This window comes from Hypanus sabinus, chromosome 29 (genome assembly GCF_030144855.1).
Source record: "Hypanus sabinus isolate sHypSab1 chromosome 29, sHypSab1.hap1, whole genome shotgun sequence".
Taxonomy (NCBI): domain Eukaryota; kingdom Metazoa; phylum Chordata; class Chondrichthyes; order Myliobatiformes; family Dasyatidae; genus Hypanus; species Hypanus sabinus.
This window is the reverse complement of record NC_082734.1, coordinates 7,681,038-7,696,373: the sequence shown is the minus strand read 5'-3', so window position 1 is coordinate 7,696,373 and position 15,336 is coordinate 7,681,038. Positions and strand designations below refer to the sequence as shown.

Sequence of the window (15,336 nt, the reverse complement as noted above, 5' to 3'; positions counted from 1 at the left end):
TTCCAATGTTATAACAAAATCCACATCTCTGACAGCTTAACAGGCGTGGGTATGAAGTGCTGTAGATTTGGTATTCTCTCCTTGTGGGTGGGGTAACTTTTCTGTCCATTTGTCTTTCAGTGAAGAGGATCCACCGACAGCACACGCAGCCATGTATACGTGCTCTGGGAGGTCTCTTTACGTCCTAGAGTTAGGAGGTTTTGCCACCTACTGGTGTGGAGCAGTATCACAGCCATCTTCAACTCTCCTCCAGCCGACTGGACAAAATGAATCTGGCAAAGTGTGGTGTTTTTCTGATCACAAGTTGTGATCATCTGTGGCACAGTACTGTAGCGATTAGCACAGCGCTTTATGGTGGCACCAGTCTGGGATACCACAATACTGCTGCAGTGTCCTAAGCGATTATGAAGATTCACTTCCTGTCTCTGCTGTTTTATTACTGTACACTCAGTGGCCAATTTATTAGGTACACCTGCTCATTAATGCAATGGTCAAGAGGTTCAGTTGTCGTTCAGACCAAACATAAAAATGGTGAAGAAATGTGACTGTGCAATGATTGCTGGTGCCAGGTGGGGTGGTTTGAGTATTTCAGAAACTGCCAATCTGGGATTTTCACATACAACAGTTTCCAGAGTTTACAGAGGATGGTGCAAAAAAAACCCATAATAAACATCCAGTGAGCTGCAGTTCTGTGGGTGAAAATGCCTTGCTAATGAATTCAGCTGAGAATGGACAGACTGGTTCAAGCTAACAGGAAGGCAACAGTAGTGTGAAGAATACTATCTCTGAACACACAACACATTGAACTTTGATGTGGATGGGCCGCACCAGCAGAAAACCATGAACATGCACTCAGTGGCCAAGAACTGTAAAGTCCACAGCAAGTGGTAGATCTTTGAGGATCCCCACCACCCAGGCCACTGCTGCATTTCGGAAGGAGGTACAGGAGCCTCAGGTCCCACGCCACCAGGATCAGGAACAGTTGTTACCCCTCAACCTCTCAGGCTCTTGAACAAGTGTGGACAACTTTATTCACCTCAACACAACTCAATCCACAGCCTTCCACTTTCAAGAACTTGACAACTCATGTTCTCAGTGTTATTTTGTGATAATTTACATACATTTTTTGTATTTGCACAAAGTCTTCCTTTGCACGTTGTTTGTTGGTTAGCCTTTGGTGTAGCTTGCCATTGATTCTATTGTATTTCTTTGTTCTGCTGTGAATACCAGCAAGAAAATGAATCTCAAGGTAGCAGATTTGCTTTGATGTTTTGAGCTTTGAACACTGAAGGTATTGGACTTGTTTCTTCTACATAAGATGAAGACCAGCCGGTCAGGCAAAGAGGCAGGTTCAACGTTTCTCATCTGGGACAGACTCAAACTAGAAGGGGCTGAATGGCCTCATGTTTCCACCACAAAAATATTCCCAATTTTTCAAATTCTAGTTTCTTGAAAACTCATCAATTAATCCCCAAATGTTCCCTCTTCAGGTATTATTCCTCTCCTGGCCTCCTTGACTAATCAAGAAGCTATCAACCTCCACTTAAAATATACCCAATGACTTGGCCTCAACAGCTGTCTGGGGCAGTAAACTCTGATTCACCACCTTCTGGTGAGATTCCTCCTTCCTTCTTCATGCCATGGACCCCTACCATTAGCCGAGGGGTCCGTAGACCCCAGATTGGGAACCCCTGCTGCAGAGCACGGAATAGCTTCTGAAGAATCAGTGATGCCGTCTTTCATTGATTCCATTGTGGTTATTATTCTATCATTGAATTTATTGAGTATGCCCACAAGAAAATAAATCCCATAGTTACATACATACTTTGGTAATAATTTACTTTGAATTTTAAAGGTATAATGGGCTGGAGATATAAATTTTGGATCTACCAAAGGAAATGCCATTTGTTTTGTTGACGTTGAGGAAAAGGTTGTCATGAAACCATGTCACTAAGCCCTCGATCTCCTCCAATAAATTGTGTATGTTGAGTGGGACTACAACCAGAGGTCATGGCTAAAGGGCTAAAGGTGAAAAGTTTAAAGGGAACACAAGGGGAAACTTCATGAATGTGTGGAATGAGCGAGTGGTCCATGTGAGCTCAATTTCAAGGGTTAAGAGAAGAGGTAGAGGTACAGAGGGCAATGGTCCTGGTGCAAATTGTCGGGAATAGGCAGCTTAAATTGGTTAAACATAGATTAGATGGGCCAAAGGGCCTGCTTCAGTGCTGTACTCCTCTATGGCTCCAAATTCTTGAGGTCACGCAGTCATGTGTGTACAGGGAGAAGAGTTTTTGGTGGGAGGGGACTAAGTACGCAACCTTGAGGAGGGCCAATGTCGAGAATAATTGTGGCAACCGTGCCCATCCTTACTAATTGCAGTCTGCTGGTGATGTTACAATTAATTTACTGGACTAATAAACTAATATTCCACAGAACAGAGCTCAAATCCCACCACGGCAACTGAATTTTAAACAGTGAGACAGAACCAGAGGATTGTCTTTAAAAGCCCCTCTCTAAAGATCTCAACACCCTTCCTAAAGGGCATGGAATATTTTCTGAAGGTATCATATTCAGATTTAGAACCTTGCCACTCCTACCTTCGAGTCCAAATGCACAGAGATCAAGCTGGAGGGCATTAAACTCTGGGCCAAGGTCACAAACGGAGGCAGTATGCCCATGAGTCAGACGCACTGGACTCAGCCAAATGTTGTATTAGGAAGGATGACAAACTCAGCCAAACATCCCCATAACAACCACGGAAACAAGGTTTTATTACAAATGTACTTTAATGACTTTGAATGAACATTTACAGTGAGATACCACACCCAGCTGTGCTGGAGACAGTCCCTGCTCCAATATAAACACAAAATGTACCCCTAACTGTACATAAGCCTAACCTAACAATAGTTAAAGGTGAATGATTAAAAAGAGTTTGGGTGGTCAATGGTGCTGGGGAGGACCAGGAAACAGATGGCGAGGTGGAGTTGAGGAGGTCAGAGAGTTGCGCAAGTCCCAGAGGTGGCACCTACTTGCACCTTGTGGCCAGACCTGGGTGAAGTACAAAAGCTACTTTTAACTGCTCAACACTGAACACAAGTCAATGCATTATCCCTCCAGTGCTGAAATACTGCAGAATACTTGCTTAGTACATCCCACCATGAGATGGTGCTTACTTCTGGCAGAAGGTCCCGAACACAGAAAGGAAGCGGACAGAGTCTGATATCCTTATTCCCTTGGGATCGGGGCTTCCTCTCCTCGAACTTGACCTCTCAACCCTTCAACCACCAACTCTCTCTGCAAGACTCCACGGAGCACCTTCAGGAAAGACACCCTCAAACATCACTTTCCAGGGCTGGGAGGTGTCACACCAGCTCTGGGTCTGGATTGACTAGTGGGGCATTGCAGAGGAACAGACTGGCATGGCCGAGCAGTGGACTGGCCAATCTCGGTGTACAATGGTGCCTACGGTCTGCAGTGAACGTTGAATTCTGGTCCTAAGACCTGGCTCTGGTCCATGTTGCCCAGTAGAGAAGGGGGGAGGGGGTGTTAAAATAATCTGTCGTTGTTACAATCACATAATTGGCGGGATCCATCTTCTACTTTATCATCCAAGCACCCAGGACATTCCAAAGCAAAGAAATGATCAAAATCTTTGGCTATCAATCATCAAGAATTATGAAAATTTGGAATTCCAGCATCCTCAGGACTGTGGAGATGCCAGAATGGATTTATGCCCCAGACCCTTACTGCTTGAGATGGTATACAGTGCAATACAGGCTCCAAACACCCAACATGTACAGCCCATGCACTCAAAAGTGTTTGGGAGACCTCTGCGAGGGATTTGCCATTTCCCTCAGGGGACTTCTGCCCGACGGGATACGTTTGTGGCAATACGGTTAGCACTGCACTTTACAGTACGGACGACCCAGGTTCAATTCCTGCCGCTGCCAGTAAGGAGTTTGTGCGTTCTCCCCGTGACCGTGTGGATTTCCTCCGGGTGCTCGGGTTTCCTCCCACAGTCCAAAGACATACTGGTTAGTAGGTTAATTGGTCATTGTAAATTGTCCTGCGATTAGGCCAAGATTAAATCAGGGGTCTGCTCGAAGGGCCTATTCCACGTGGTATCTCAGTAAAATTTTAAAATATATCATTTCATCTTGGAGAGGTCAGAATAACTGAGTGAAACAGCTGGATTTCAGACTTATGAACTCTTCAGATTACGAGTGATTCTCAGGAGCAGAAGCCTGGCGTAACCTGGGCAGGACCTGTAATTGGCTTTCTGGTGAGCCCAGAAAGCTCGTGGAAAGCACGGGAATCGGCAGCCGGCAAACTGGATGCGGGATTGTCCGGTGACACATTAGTGGAGAAGGTCCACTGCTCCCTGGGGGAGCGAGCACGGTGATGGTAGCACCAATCACGTGGCCTGTTATTCACCAACCAATCAGGAATGGAATTAGACACACCTGGACATCCCCAACCAGCCACAGGCAAGTCAGCGATTGGACAACACTGGAGGGAGACTCGGAACAAAATGCACAACTTGGGAAGAACATGAATCAATAGGGAAGGTCATAAGATGTCAAGATGCTCTGCTAAGGGGCTGTTAAAGGCTGGAAATGTGGGGATGTAGTAGTCTGTATTGGGACGATTCCACACACACCTCCCTCAGCCTCCTAATCCTGGCCCCTCATTTCAACATTCTTGTCTCTGTCGAGGGTCTCTGGAGTCTGCACACACACCCAGGGGCAGCCAATGTGAAGCCCAACGCTGGTGTGCAACAGGAGTAGATTAATTCCGTCTAGGAAGGGGGTTGCAATTAGAAATGGATACAAAAGGGGGCTTGCAAATCCCAAGGAATGGCACATGAAGGACGGGGAAACTGAGAGCTGGAATCATCTGTGGAATTCTGAAATAACCAACGTTGTAGAAAGACATCAAGCACCTGGGTTGCAATGGGCCAGTCCTGTTTACAGTCTCAACAGGAAATTCCGACCGCAGCTACAGATGGCAGTAGCGGGAGTGGGAATAGGAATGACGGAATTCCGGGACCAGAGGAATGCTATAGTCGTGGATCAACACTGTCACCTTAGCCCACCTCTTCACCATTGTTCCCTCTAAGCTACATGGCCGCACAGTAACCAAAATGCTTCCACGCACGTAGCCGTCATTGCCGTGCAATTTCATGTAATTTTCTAATATATAATGTTTTTCTAAAGTGCCACGCAGATTTCAGGCAGTGTAAAAATTTCCTGCTTAGAGCAATGGTTGGTCCACACAGCTGTTCAAAGATAAATTAGAGAGAACGTTGCTCCCCACCCCTCACAGTAACCAAGTCAGAGGCGCTTCGAGAGTCAGTCACTCTTGATAGCAATTCATTCCCCATTACAATAATCTCAGAGGCAACATTGCGACAGTGACCAGGAGCAGGCACTCTATATCCGGAGATGTCAAGTTGGTCCAAAAAGGAACTACTTCTCTTGGCATGGGCCCTATCCAACGAGGGAGCAATTGATAGTAACCATCTTACTGTCCTGTCAAGCAGAGGTGTTGGGGAAGCAGGCTCCACCCATTGGGTCATGTAGTTGAACAACAGAACTCTCTACACTGCCCCAGTCATATACCAAACCTGTTAGTGTAACCCCACCTCCACTACACAAGATCTTGTGCCGAAATGAAAGCAGTTAGTCTTGACAGGGTCCTCAGCACGAGGGTGGTCATAGCGCTTGGCATCAGGCCCTTTGGCCCGTCCGTCCCGCGCTGACCAAGATTCCCACATCATCCGTTCCCTTTTGCCTGCATTTGGCCCACATCCCTCTAAATCAGGGGATCCCAGCCAGGGCCCATTCCACTGAGCAAAAGGTCCATGGACCTCAGGGCTGGGAACACCCTGCTCTCAGCCATGTACCAGCCTGAGTTCCACTTTAAAAATTCTTCTTGTACCTGCCTCAGCCAGCTCGCTCCATAAACTGACCGCCCTGTGGGCAAAAGAGTTGCCTCTCAAATTTGTATTAAATCTTTCCCCTCTCGCCCTAAACTCATGTCCTCCATTCTCGATTCCCCACCAGCTTCTTGTCGCTTTGACCTGTTGAGCAGAGGAAGCAGAGACCCACAGTTCCAGCCAATGCCGACACTCTGTGGGCCTCCTGGCCTATTCCTCTCCTTCTGGACATCAAGGTCTTGTAGAGTTAACATGCAAAGCCCCTTTGAGAAAGACAATAAGGTTTAAAGCAACAAGTGACCCGTAGTGTCAACTACAGTAGGACAAGGTTGACCTTGGTACATCTCTCCTCCGACCCTAATACCTTCCCCCAACACAGTTACAAAAAAAATCCCCCACCCTCTCCAGCATTCCTGGCTTCATATTCCCAGAGGAATTTCCTCTTATTCCAGCCACTCAGAAAGGAATAGGTCACTGGAGACGTTCCTTATTCCCCACCCTCCACCCCCCACCACCACCACCCCGTGGAAAGAGATGCCTGCGAGGAAGCGGATTGAACCAGTCACCAGGCACGGTCTCCCAGGCAGCAAACATGAACCCACTTGCAGAGTGCCATTGCTGAGCTGGTGGGGGAGGTGGGGGGGGGGTGATCTTCAGCTGTTCCACGATGGTCATTGGGTTCCAGAGGGTGGGGTGGGGGGGGTGGGGGTTCGTCGGTAGATGCTGTGGAGGAAGACAAAAGGAGCAGATGTCCCTAGGCTCCGGCTTGAAGCAAAGCCAACTTGCGCCAAGGGGCAAAGTCGGACTCACAGGAGGACACACGGACAACCATTAGACTCCCCCTTCGTGGGCTTGGGCTGCGGGCTCGGGGGGGTTTCAAGCTCCTGGAACTTCCTATGGGAAGAAATTTATTTTTTTTTAAAATCAAAGCTATACAACTTTAGCATCTATCTTGAGAGGACTAAGATATAAAAGCAAGCATATAAAGCATTAATTAGATCACACTTGAAGTATTTTGCGCAGTTTTGGGCAACATATCTGAGAAAGGGTGTGCTGGCATCGGAGGGGATCCAGAGGAGGTTCATGAGAAAGATCCCAGGAATGAAAGGGTTAACATGTGAGGTGCATTTGAAGGCTCTGGGCCTGTACTTGCTGGAATTTAGAAGAATAAGGGTGGGTGGGGAGGGGGTGGGGGGGAGATCTACTAAATATTGAAAGGCCCAGATCAGGGGTTCCCAACACCATGTCTTCTCCAGAGAGCCATAAATAAGAACCAATAAGAATAGTTGGGAGATATCCATCCTACCCTCCCCTGCAGCACACCAAAAAGAAACCGAAACTCACATACCCCAAACTCACCCCACAAAAAAATAAAACAAAAGATGACCCAAACTTCCAGCCTGCCAATCAGCATCAAGAAAAGAATGGGGGAACAACATGGTAGAACGACACAGAACTGCGAGAGGCCACTATGTACCTCAGTCCTCGGTGACGTCCCCAAGAGCATCAGGATCTATCAGAACCAACCCCCCCCCCCACCACCAAGAGCATCAGGATCTATCAGAACCAACCCCCCACCACCACCAAGAGCGTCAGGATCTATCAGAACCAAACCCCCCCCCCCCCCACCACCACCAGCAAGAGCAGCAGGATCCAGCAGCCCCTCCGAGGCCTCAAGGCACTGAGTTATGAGTGAGGCTGAACTGCTCATTACTGCAGAGGAGAATGAGGCGATATTATAGAGAGGTGTAAGATCATGAGGGGCACAGATAGGGTCAATGCACACTCAGTGCTTTCGCCCCCCCCAGGGTTGGCGAAGCAAGAATTGGAGGGGATAGGATCAAAGAGAGCCAAAAGCATCTGGATGGAAAGGGTCAACCTTCTCACCCAGGTGATGGTCAGTATATAGCAGAACTTCCAATGGAAGTGGTTGAGCAGGATAATTGGACGGGTACATGGACAGAAAAGCTTGGAATATGGGCAAATGGGACTACCTCAGATGGAGATCTTCATTGTCATGGACCAGTTATGGGCCATCAGGCCCACTTCCGTGATGTGTGACCCTTATGGGCCCAATTGGACCATTTCTCCTTCTGCAACTAACCCACCCTCCCCCAGCATTCATTAACGTACTGAGTCTCACCACTGAGTGGTTACAGAGCTTACCGTATCGCTCGCACTAGATTGTGGAATGCATTATCTACGTTCAACCGTATTTTGGCGGAGGCCTCCAGATAGGTTACTTTGAGTTGCCGGGCCAGATTGTCAGATTCTTCTTTCGTCACCTGCAAAACCAGCGGTTACTTATCAACTTGATACAATTCCAACCTCCCACCCCCCCCCACCACCACCGTCAGATCCGCTCGCCCGGGCGAGACCAACCTGTCGCTGGTGTTCGAGGTCAGCCTTGTTGCCAATGAGGATCATGGGAAACTCGTCCCTGTCTTTCACTCGCAAAATCTGCCGGTGGAACTTGCTGATCTCGTCGAAGCTGCAGAAGAAACGGAAGCAAGGTTTTCATTTGGGATTTGCAATCTGATGGAAGCACAGCGAGGCCCGGAGGTTGTGGGGGATCGAAGAATGTAACAGCTCAGTACAAGCCCTGCCCACGTGCCATGCTGTGCCAAACTTTTAACCCACTCTAAACTCAATCTGACCCTTCTCTCCCACATTTTTCTATCATCCATGTGTCTGTCTAGGAGTCTCTTAAATGTCTCTAATGTTTCTACCCCTCAACCATCAGGCTCTTGAACAAAAGAGGATAATTACACTCATCTATTGAGATATTCCCACAACCAATGGTCTTACTTTGAGGACTCTATCTTGTTATTTCATGGTCTCGTTATTTATTTATAGCTGCATTTCAGCAGTTTGCTGTCTTCTACACTCTTGCTCCTTCATTGATCCTGTTTACAGTTACTATGCTATAGATTTGCCGAGTATGCCCGCAGGAAAAGAATCTCAGGGTTGTATGTGGGGACGTGTGTACCCAGATAATAAATCTTACTTTCAACTTTGGAGGAGGTCCAAGGATTCCAGAATCTCCAAGGATGTCCATAGGATGGGGTGGGGGGGGGGGGGGGGGTCTACAGACAACAGGGAGTCTGTCTGAGATATGCTGATGGAGAGTGGAGTTTTGGAGGGACACTGGAAAGTAAGAGGGAGATATTTCTCCCTAGCTTTCTCTCCTCCAGTACAAATGCTCCTCTCTTGTCTCGCGGTGCTAATGCACCCAAGAAGGAAATTTGAAACCCACACAATAGTCAAAACTCTTGTGGAGCGAGCTTAGGTGATGGCTGAGCTGGTAAGCCAATGGGGAAAGTAAATCCAATCCTATTCTCTCTCCCCAAATTCCAAAGCCCAACACAAAACTGTAGATGACTAGGTGGCACTTGGAGATTCCCCTGGTGTTCCCGGGAATGCAAAACCAACCTCCATGGATTCAATCTGACCGGCACCAGCTTTTTCTTTGCGTTACCATGGAAACAAAGGGATCTGACGGTAAGAAAGTGGGGGTGGGACAGACATCTGTCTGAGGACATGTTAAATCCTTCTGGAATGTGGTCAATTAGACCTGGGATTCCCAACAGGAAGCTTGGCTTGAATCCAGAGAGGCACATCACAGGAGGGAGGATATTCAGCCCATCTTGGACACACTGGCTCCTTGTCTATCTCATATCCATAATAAGACAGTCAAGCCATTCAAAGGAATGGATGCATGTGCCCACTTGGGATTTTTATTTTATTATACTTAGCTTATTCTCAGGTTCATAAATTGAGTACTCTTAACCTGGAAATGATCAGTAATCTGTTTAATATTGATTGAAACATTGTATAGAAGAACATCTCTTTAGAACAGAGATGAGGAGGCTTTCCTTTAGTCCGAGGTGGTGAATCTGTGGAATTCATTGCCACAGACAGCTGTGGAGGCCAAGTCATTGGGCATATTTAAAGTGCAGGATGATAGGTTTCCAATTGGTAAGGGTGTCAAAGGTTACAGGAGAATGGGTTTGAGAGGGGTAATAAATCAGCCATGATTGAAAGGTGGAGAAAACTTGATGGGCTGAATGGCTTGTGTCTTACGGTCTTACAAAGGAATTGTCAAGCAGACATGATGGGCTGAATGGTCTAAATCAGCTCCTGTGTTTTATGGTCTCAAAGAATGGCAGAGCAGACTCGATGGATTAAATGTTTTATTGTGCTCCTATATTTTATGGTCTTGTGGCCTAACAGCAGCAGTACCCAAAGGGTCACAGGCCAAAGGGGAGCCAAGTGGACCAGACTTCTCCCTCCTCTGTGAATTAGGGCAGATTACCACCAAATAACCAGGGGGGAAATGGACCTCTCTGCACAGACACACCACTGGAATAAGAAAGGCAGAAGATCTTACCTTCCCCGATCATTGATGGCAAAGACGAGAAGGAAACCCTCGCCCGACCTCATGTACTGTTCCCTCATCGCACCAAACTCCTCTTGGCCAGCAGTGTCCAGAACTAAGAAGAAAGGTTGTGAAGAGGATGGGAAGAAAGCCTTAGTCAGTGTTGGAGCGAGAGGTTGCTGGCAAGGTCAACACATAATGCCTGTCTCAAGAAGATGCTGACAAGGCACCTTCGGGGGTAACTAAGTACAAATCAGTAGATCACCAGGCCATGTCAGAGGGCAGCACAGTGGGTGATTTGCTGCTCAATCCATATTATTGCCTTTTTATTCCCAATCCTGTGATAATTTCTGAGAAACTGCATATATTTCAATGCAAGGATCATTGCAGGAAAAGCCAATGAACTTAGAGCATGGATCAGCACGTGGAATTATGGAGTGAGACTTGGTTGTAGCGGGGCAGGACTGGCAGCTCAATACTCCAGGGTTCCGTTGTCTAGGATGTGGTAAGAGTGGGAGGGATTAAAGGAAAGGGAGTGGTATTAGTAGTCAGGATTAGTAGTGCTCTGTCAGGATATACTGGACAGCTCATCTAGTGAGGCTTTACTGGCAGAAGTGAGGAATAAGTAAGGTGTAACCACATTAATGGGATTATATTTTAGACCACCCAACAGTCCAAGAAGCGAATTAGTAGAGATCACAGATTGGTGCAAGAAACATAGTAGGTGATTTTAACTTTTCACATATTGACTGGGACTCCCATACTGTAGAAATGCTGGATGGGAAAGAGTTTGTCAAATGCATTCAGGAAAGTTTCCTTAATCAAACAGAGGTCCCAACCAGACAAAATGTGATACTGTGGTGACCCACTTTCTGCGCAGGCGAACTGGCTCACAAATAGCCAGCGCGTGGGGGGAGACTTTGGTAATGCGTCTCTGATGTCATTTCCGCCCAGAGAAGGCGGGCGCTAGGGATTAAATGCCAGCGTCGTGAAGTTTGAATAAACTAGTCTCGAAACGACTTACCGACTGCGTGTCATTGTTTCAGCGCTGTGCGTAGCACATCACTACATTGGTGACCCCGACGGTCCAAACGGGATTTGGACCAAAGATGACCGACTCTTCATCTGTTCACGCAGTTTCGCTAAAACTGCCGACTTTCTGGACGCTGCAACCACGTATGTGGTTTAGCCAAGCAGAAGCCCAGTTCCAGATTCAGCAGATATCCTCTGATTCCACACATTACTACCACGTGGTGAGCGCCCTTGACCAGGAGACGGCCGCCCAGGTTGCAGATTTCATACAATCGCCCCCGGAAGAAGGCAAATATGAAGCATTCAAAGCGCTGCTCATTGGGACCTTTGGCCTCTCACGGCGTGAGCGAGGTGCCCGCCTGCTTCACCTGGACGGTTTGGGAGTCAGCATTGATGAACAAGATGCTGTCCCTGGCTGACGGACACAAGCCCTGCCTCATGTTCTAGCAAGAGTTCCTAGAGCGACTGCCTGAGGACGTACATCTGCTACTGGCCGACGCAGACTTCAGCGACCCTGGAAGGTGGCAGCCCGGGCAGACGTGCTGTGGAAAGCCAAGAGGTCAGATTACCAGGCCACGCGCCCAACAGCAGACCAGACCAGGCCCGGCAGGGGGGGGGGCACACAACACAGAGGCAGGAATGAGGAGACCAGTGAACAGTGGTGTTTCTACCACCAGCGGTGGGGCACAAAAGCCTGCCGTTGTCAACCGCCCTGCAAGGGCCAGGGCCAGGGTCAGCTACCGCTAACGACTATGGCGGCTGGCCACCAGGACAGCCTCTTGTACGTCTGGGACATACAGTCAGGACACCGCTTCTTGGTCTACACCGGAGCAGAGATCAGCGTCTTGCCCCCAACGGGGTACGACACCCGCAACAGGAAGCCAGGACCCACCCTGAGAACCGCATACGGCAGCACAATACAGACCTACGGCACCCGCACAGGGCAGCTGCAGTTCTGTGCCAGCCACTTCACGTGGGACTTCACACTGGCCGCCGTGGCCCAACCACTCCTGGGAGTGGACTTCTTGCGAGCTCACAGCCTGCTGGTCGACTTGCAAGGGAAAAGACTGGTACATGCCGAGACTTTCCAGACGTTCTCCCTGGATGAAGACAAGTTGCCGGCCCCACACTTGGACTCCATCACGCTGTCGGACAATGAATTCACCAGAATCCTGGCAGACTTTCCATCGATTCTGGCAACCACAGTTCACGGCAGCCATGCCCAGGCACAGGGTACAGCACCACATTCCGACCCAGGGACCACCCCTCCACGCCCACGCACGAAGGCCCCCCCCCCCCAGAAAATCACCGCCTGGCAAAGGAGGAGTTCAAGAGGATGGAGGAATTGGGGATTGTATGGAGGTCTGACAGCCCATGGGCCTCCCCCCTGCACATGGTGCCCAAGGCAGCCGGGGGTTGGAGACCATGCGGCGACTACCGCAGACCGAACGAGGCTGCAACTCCAGACTGCTACCCCGTGCCGCACATACAGGACTTTGCAGCAAACCTGCATGGGGCAAGAATCTTTTCCAAAGTAGACCTCGTCCGGGGATACCATCAAATCCCGGTACACCCTGAAGACATCCCCAAAACAGCACTCATTACCCCATTCCGCCTGTTCGAGTTCCTCCGAATGCCATTTGGCCTGAAGAATGCCGCACAGACATTCCAGCGGCTAATGGGCACGGCGGGACGCGACCTGGACTTTGCGTTCATCTATTTGTATGACATGCTTCTAGCCAGCAGTTGTTGTCAGGAGCATCTGTCCCACCTCCACCAGCTCTACTCCCGCCTGAGTAATTTCGGCCTCACGATCAACCCAGCCAAATACCAGTTCGGTCTCGATACCATCGATTTCCTGGGCCACAGGATTACCAAAGACGGGGCAACAGCTCTGCCCATCAAGGTAGACGTGATCCGCCACTTTGCCTGGCACAACACGGTCAAAGGTCTGCAGGAGTTCGTTAGTATGGTGAACTTCTACCACTGTTTCCACCCCTCAACAGCCCATATCATGCGCCCTTTGTACACCCAATGTTGGGTAAAGGCAAGGACATTACTTGGGACAAGGAGGCCGCGGCCACTTTCGTTAAAGCCAAGGAAGCCTTGGCAGATGCTGCGATGCTGGTGCTCCCCAGAACGGACGGTCCAACCGCCCTCACGGTGGACGCATCCGACACAGCAGTTGGTGCGGTGCTGGAGCAGCTCATCGAGGGGTGCTGGCAACCCCTGGCGTTCTTCAGCAAGCACCTATGACCACCCGAACTCAAGTACAGTGCCTTCGACTGGGAGCTGTTGGCACTGTAGCAAGCTTCGGGGTACCGGCCCACATTACCTCCGACAGAGGCGCCCAGTTCACCTCCAGCCTGTGGTCAGCTGTGGCCAGCCTGTTGGGAACGCAGCTGCACCACACAACTGCCTACCACCCACAGTCAAACGGACTAGTGGAACGCTTCCACCGTCACTTGAAGTCGGCTCTCATGGCCCGCCTGAGAGGACCTAACTGGGTGGACGAGCTTCCCTGGGTCCTGACTGGAATTCGCACAGCACCCAAAGAGGATCTGCACGCCTTGTCGGCTGAGCTGGCAGAGTTCCCAGGAGAGTTCATACCAGCCCCAAGGGGGCAAGAGGAAGAACCCGCAGCAGTCCTGGACAGGCTACGCGAAAGGCTCGGCAACTTGGCCCCCGTACCGACTTCACAGCACGGACGGACCCTGACCCATGTACCCAAAGACCTGCAGAACTGTGTTTGTGTTTGAACGAAGGGGCGGACACCGGGCACCGCTACAGCGGCCGTACGAGGGGCCGTTCAAGGTGATCAACAACAATGGGTCCACATATGTTCTGGACATTGGGGGGAAAGAGGAGGTTTTCACGGTGGACCGACTCAAACCAGCCCATGGGGACTTAGCGCAACCAGTCGAGTTTCCGGCACCATGGCGTAGAGGCAGATCTCCCAAACAGAAGCTGATCCAGACTGTGGACATCGCCAGTTCTGGGGGGGGGGGGTTATATGGCGACCCACTTTCTGTGCAGGCAAACGGGCTCACAAATAGCCAGCGCATGGGGGCAGACTTTGGTAATGCACCTCTGATGTCATTTCCGCCCGGAGAGGGCGGGCGCTAAGGATTAAATGCTAGCGCCGCGAAGTTTGAATAAACTAGTCTTGAAACGGCTTACCGACTGCGTGTCGTTATTTCAGCGCTGTGTGTAGCACATCACTACAATACTAGATCTCCTACAGGGAATGAGACAGGGCAGGTGACTGGGGAACACTTTGCATCCAGTGATCATAGTGCATAAGCAGTCAGGAAGAAATGAGGTTCTTAATGAGTGTAAGAAATGAAAGAACATTTAAGGAGGAAATCGGGAGGGCTAAAAGAGGTTGCTCTAACAGAAAGTGAAGGAGAATTCTAATGGTTTCTACAGATATATTAAGAGCAAAAGCAGTAGAACAGAGGGATCTGGGAATATAGGTTCATAATTCCTTGAAAGCGGCGCTGCAGGTAGTTGGAGTTATAGACAATAGATGCAGAAGTAGACCATTCGGCCCCTCAAGCCTGCACCGCCATCTTGAGATCATGGCTGATCATCTATGATCAATACCCATTTCCTGCCTTGTCCCCATATCCCTCGATTCCCCTATCCATAAGATACCCATCTTGCTCCTTCAAGAAAGCTTTTGGCAATTGGCTTTCATAAATTAATGCATTGAGTACAGAAATTGGGATGTTATAATGAAGTTGTATACTGTTTGGTGAAGCCTACTTTGGAATATTGTGTCTAGGTTTAGTCACTTGCCTACAAATGTAAATAAGATTGAAAGTGTGGAGAGAAAATTTCCCAAGACCTTGTCAGGACTGAAGGACCCGAGTTATAAAGAAAGATTGAATAGGTTAGGACTTTATTCCCTAGAACATAAAAGATTGAGGGGAGATTTGATAGAAATATACAAAATTATGAGGGGTATAGATAGGGTAAATGCAAG

General features: G+C 49.1%; 1 protein-coding gene across 2 annotated transcripts in view; it reads right to left on the bottom strand.

The window, feature by feature from the left end:
• LOC132382946 (ras-related protein R-Ras2-like) overlaps positions 1-15,336 on the bottom strand; it is a 70,604-nt gene that overhangs the window by 1,618 nt on the left and 53,650 nt on the right. The window contains exons 3-6 of one of the 2 annotated variants that reach the window (XM_059953555.1): positions 10,329-10,431; positions 8,321-8,429; positions 8,105-8,223; positions 2,752-6,832 (exon numbers count right to left, since the gene is read on the bottom strand). In XM_059953555.1, the coding sequence (XP_059809538.1) occupies positions 6,745-6,832; positions 8,105-8,223; positions 8,321-8,429; positions 10,329-10,431 (419 nt within the window). In that variant the 3' untranslated portion in view covers positions 2,752-6,744. Of the gene's footprint in view, positions 1-2,751; positions 6,833-8,104; positions 8,224-8,320; positions 8,430-10,328; positions 10,432-15,336 lie in introns of those variants that run through there. The other variant, XM_059953556.1, reaches the window with a different exon arrangement.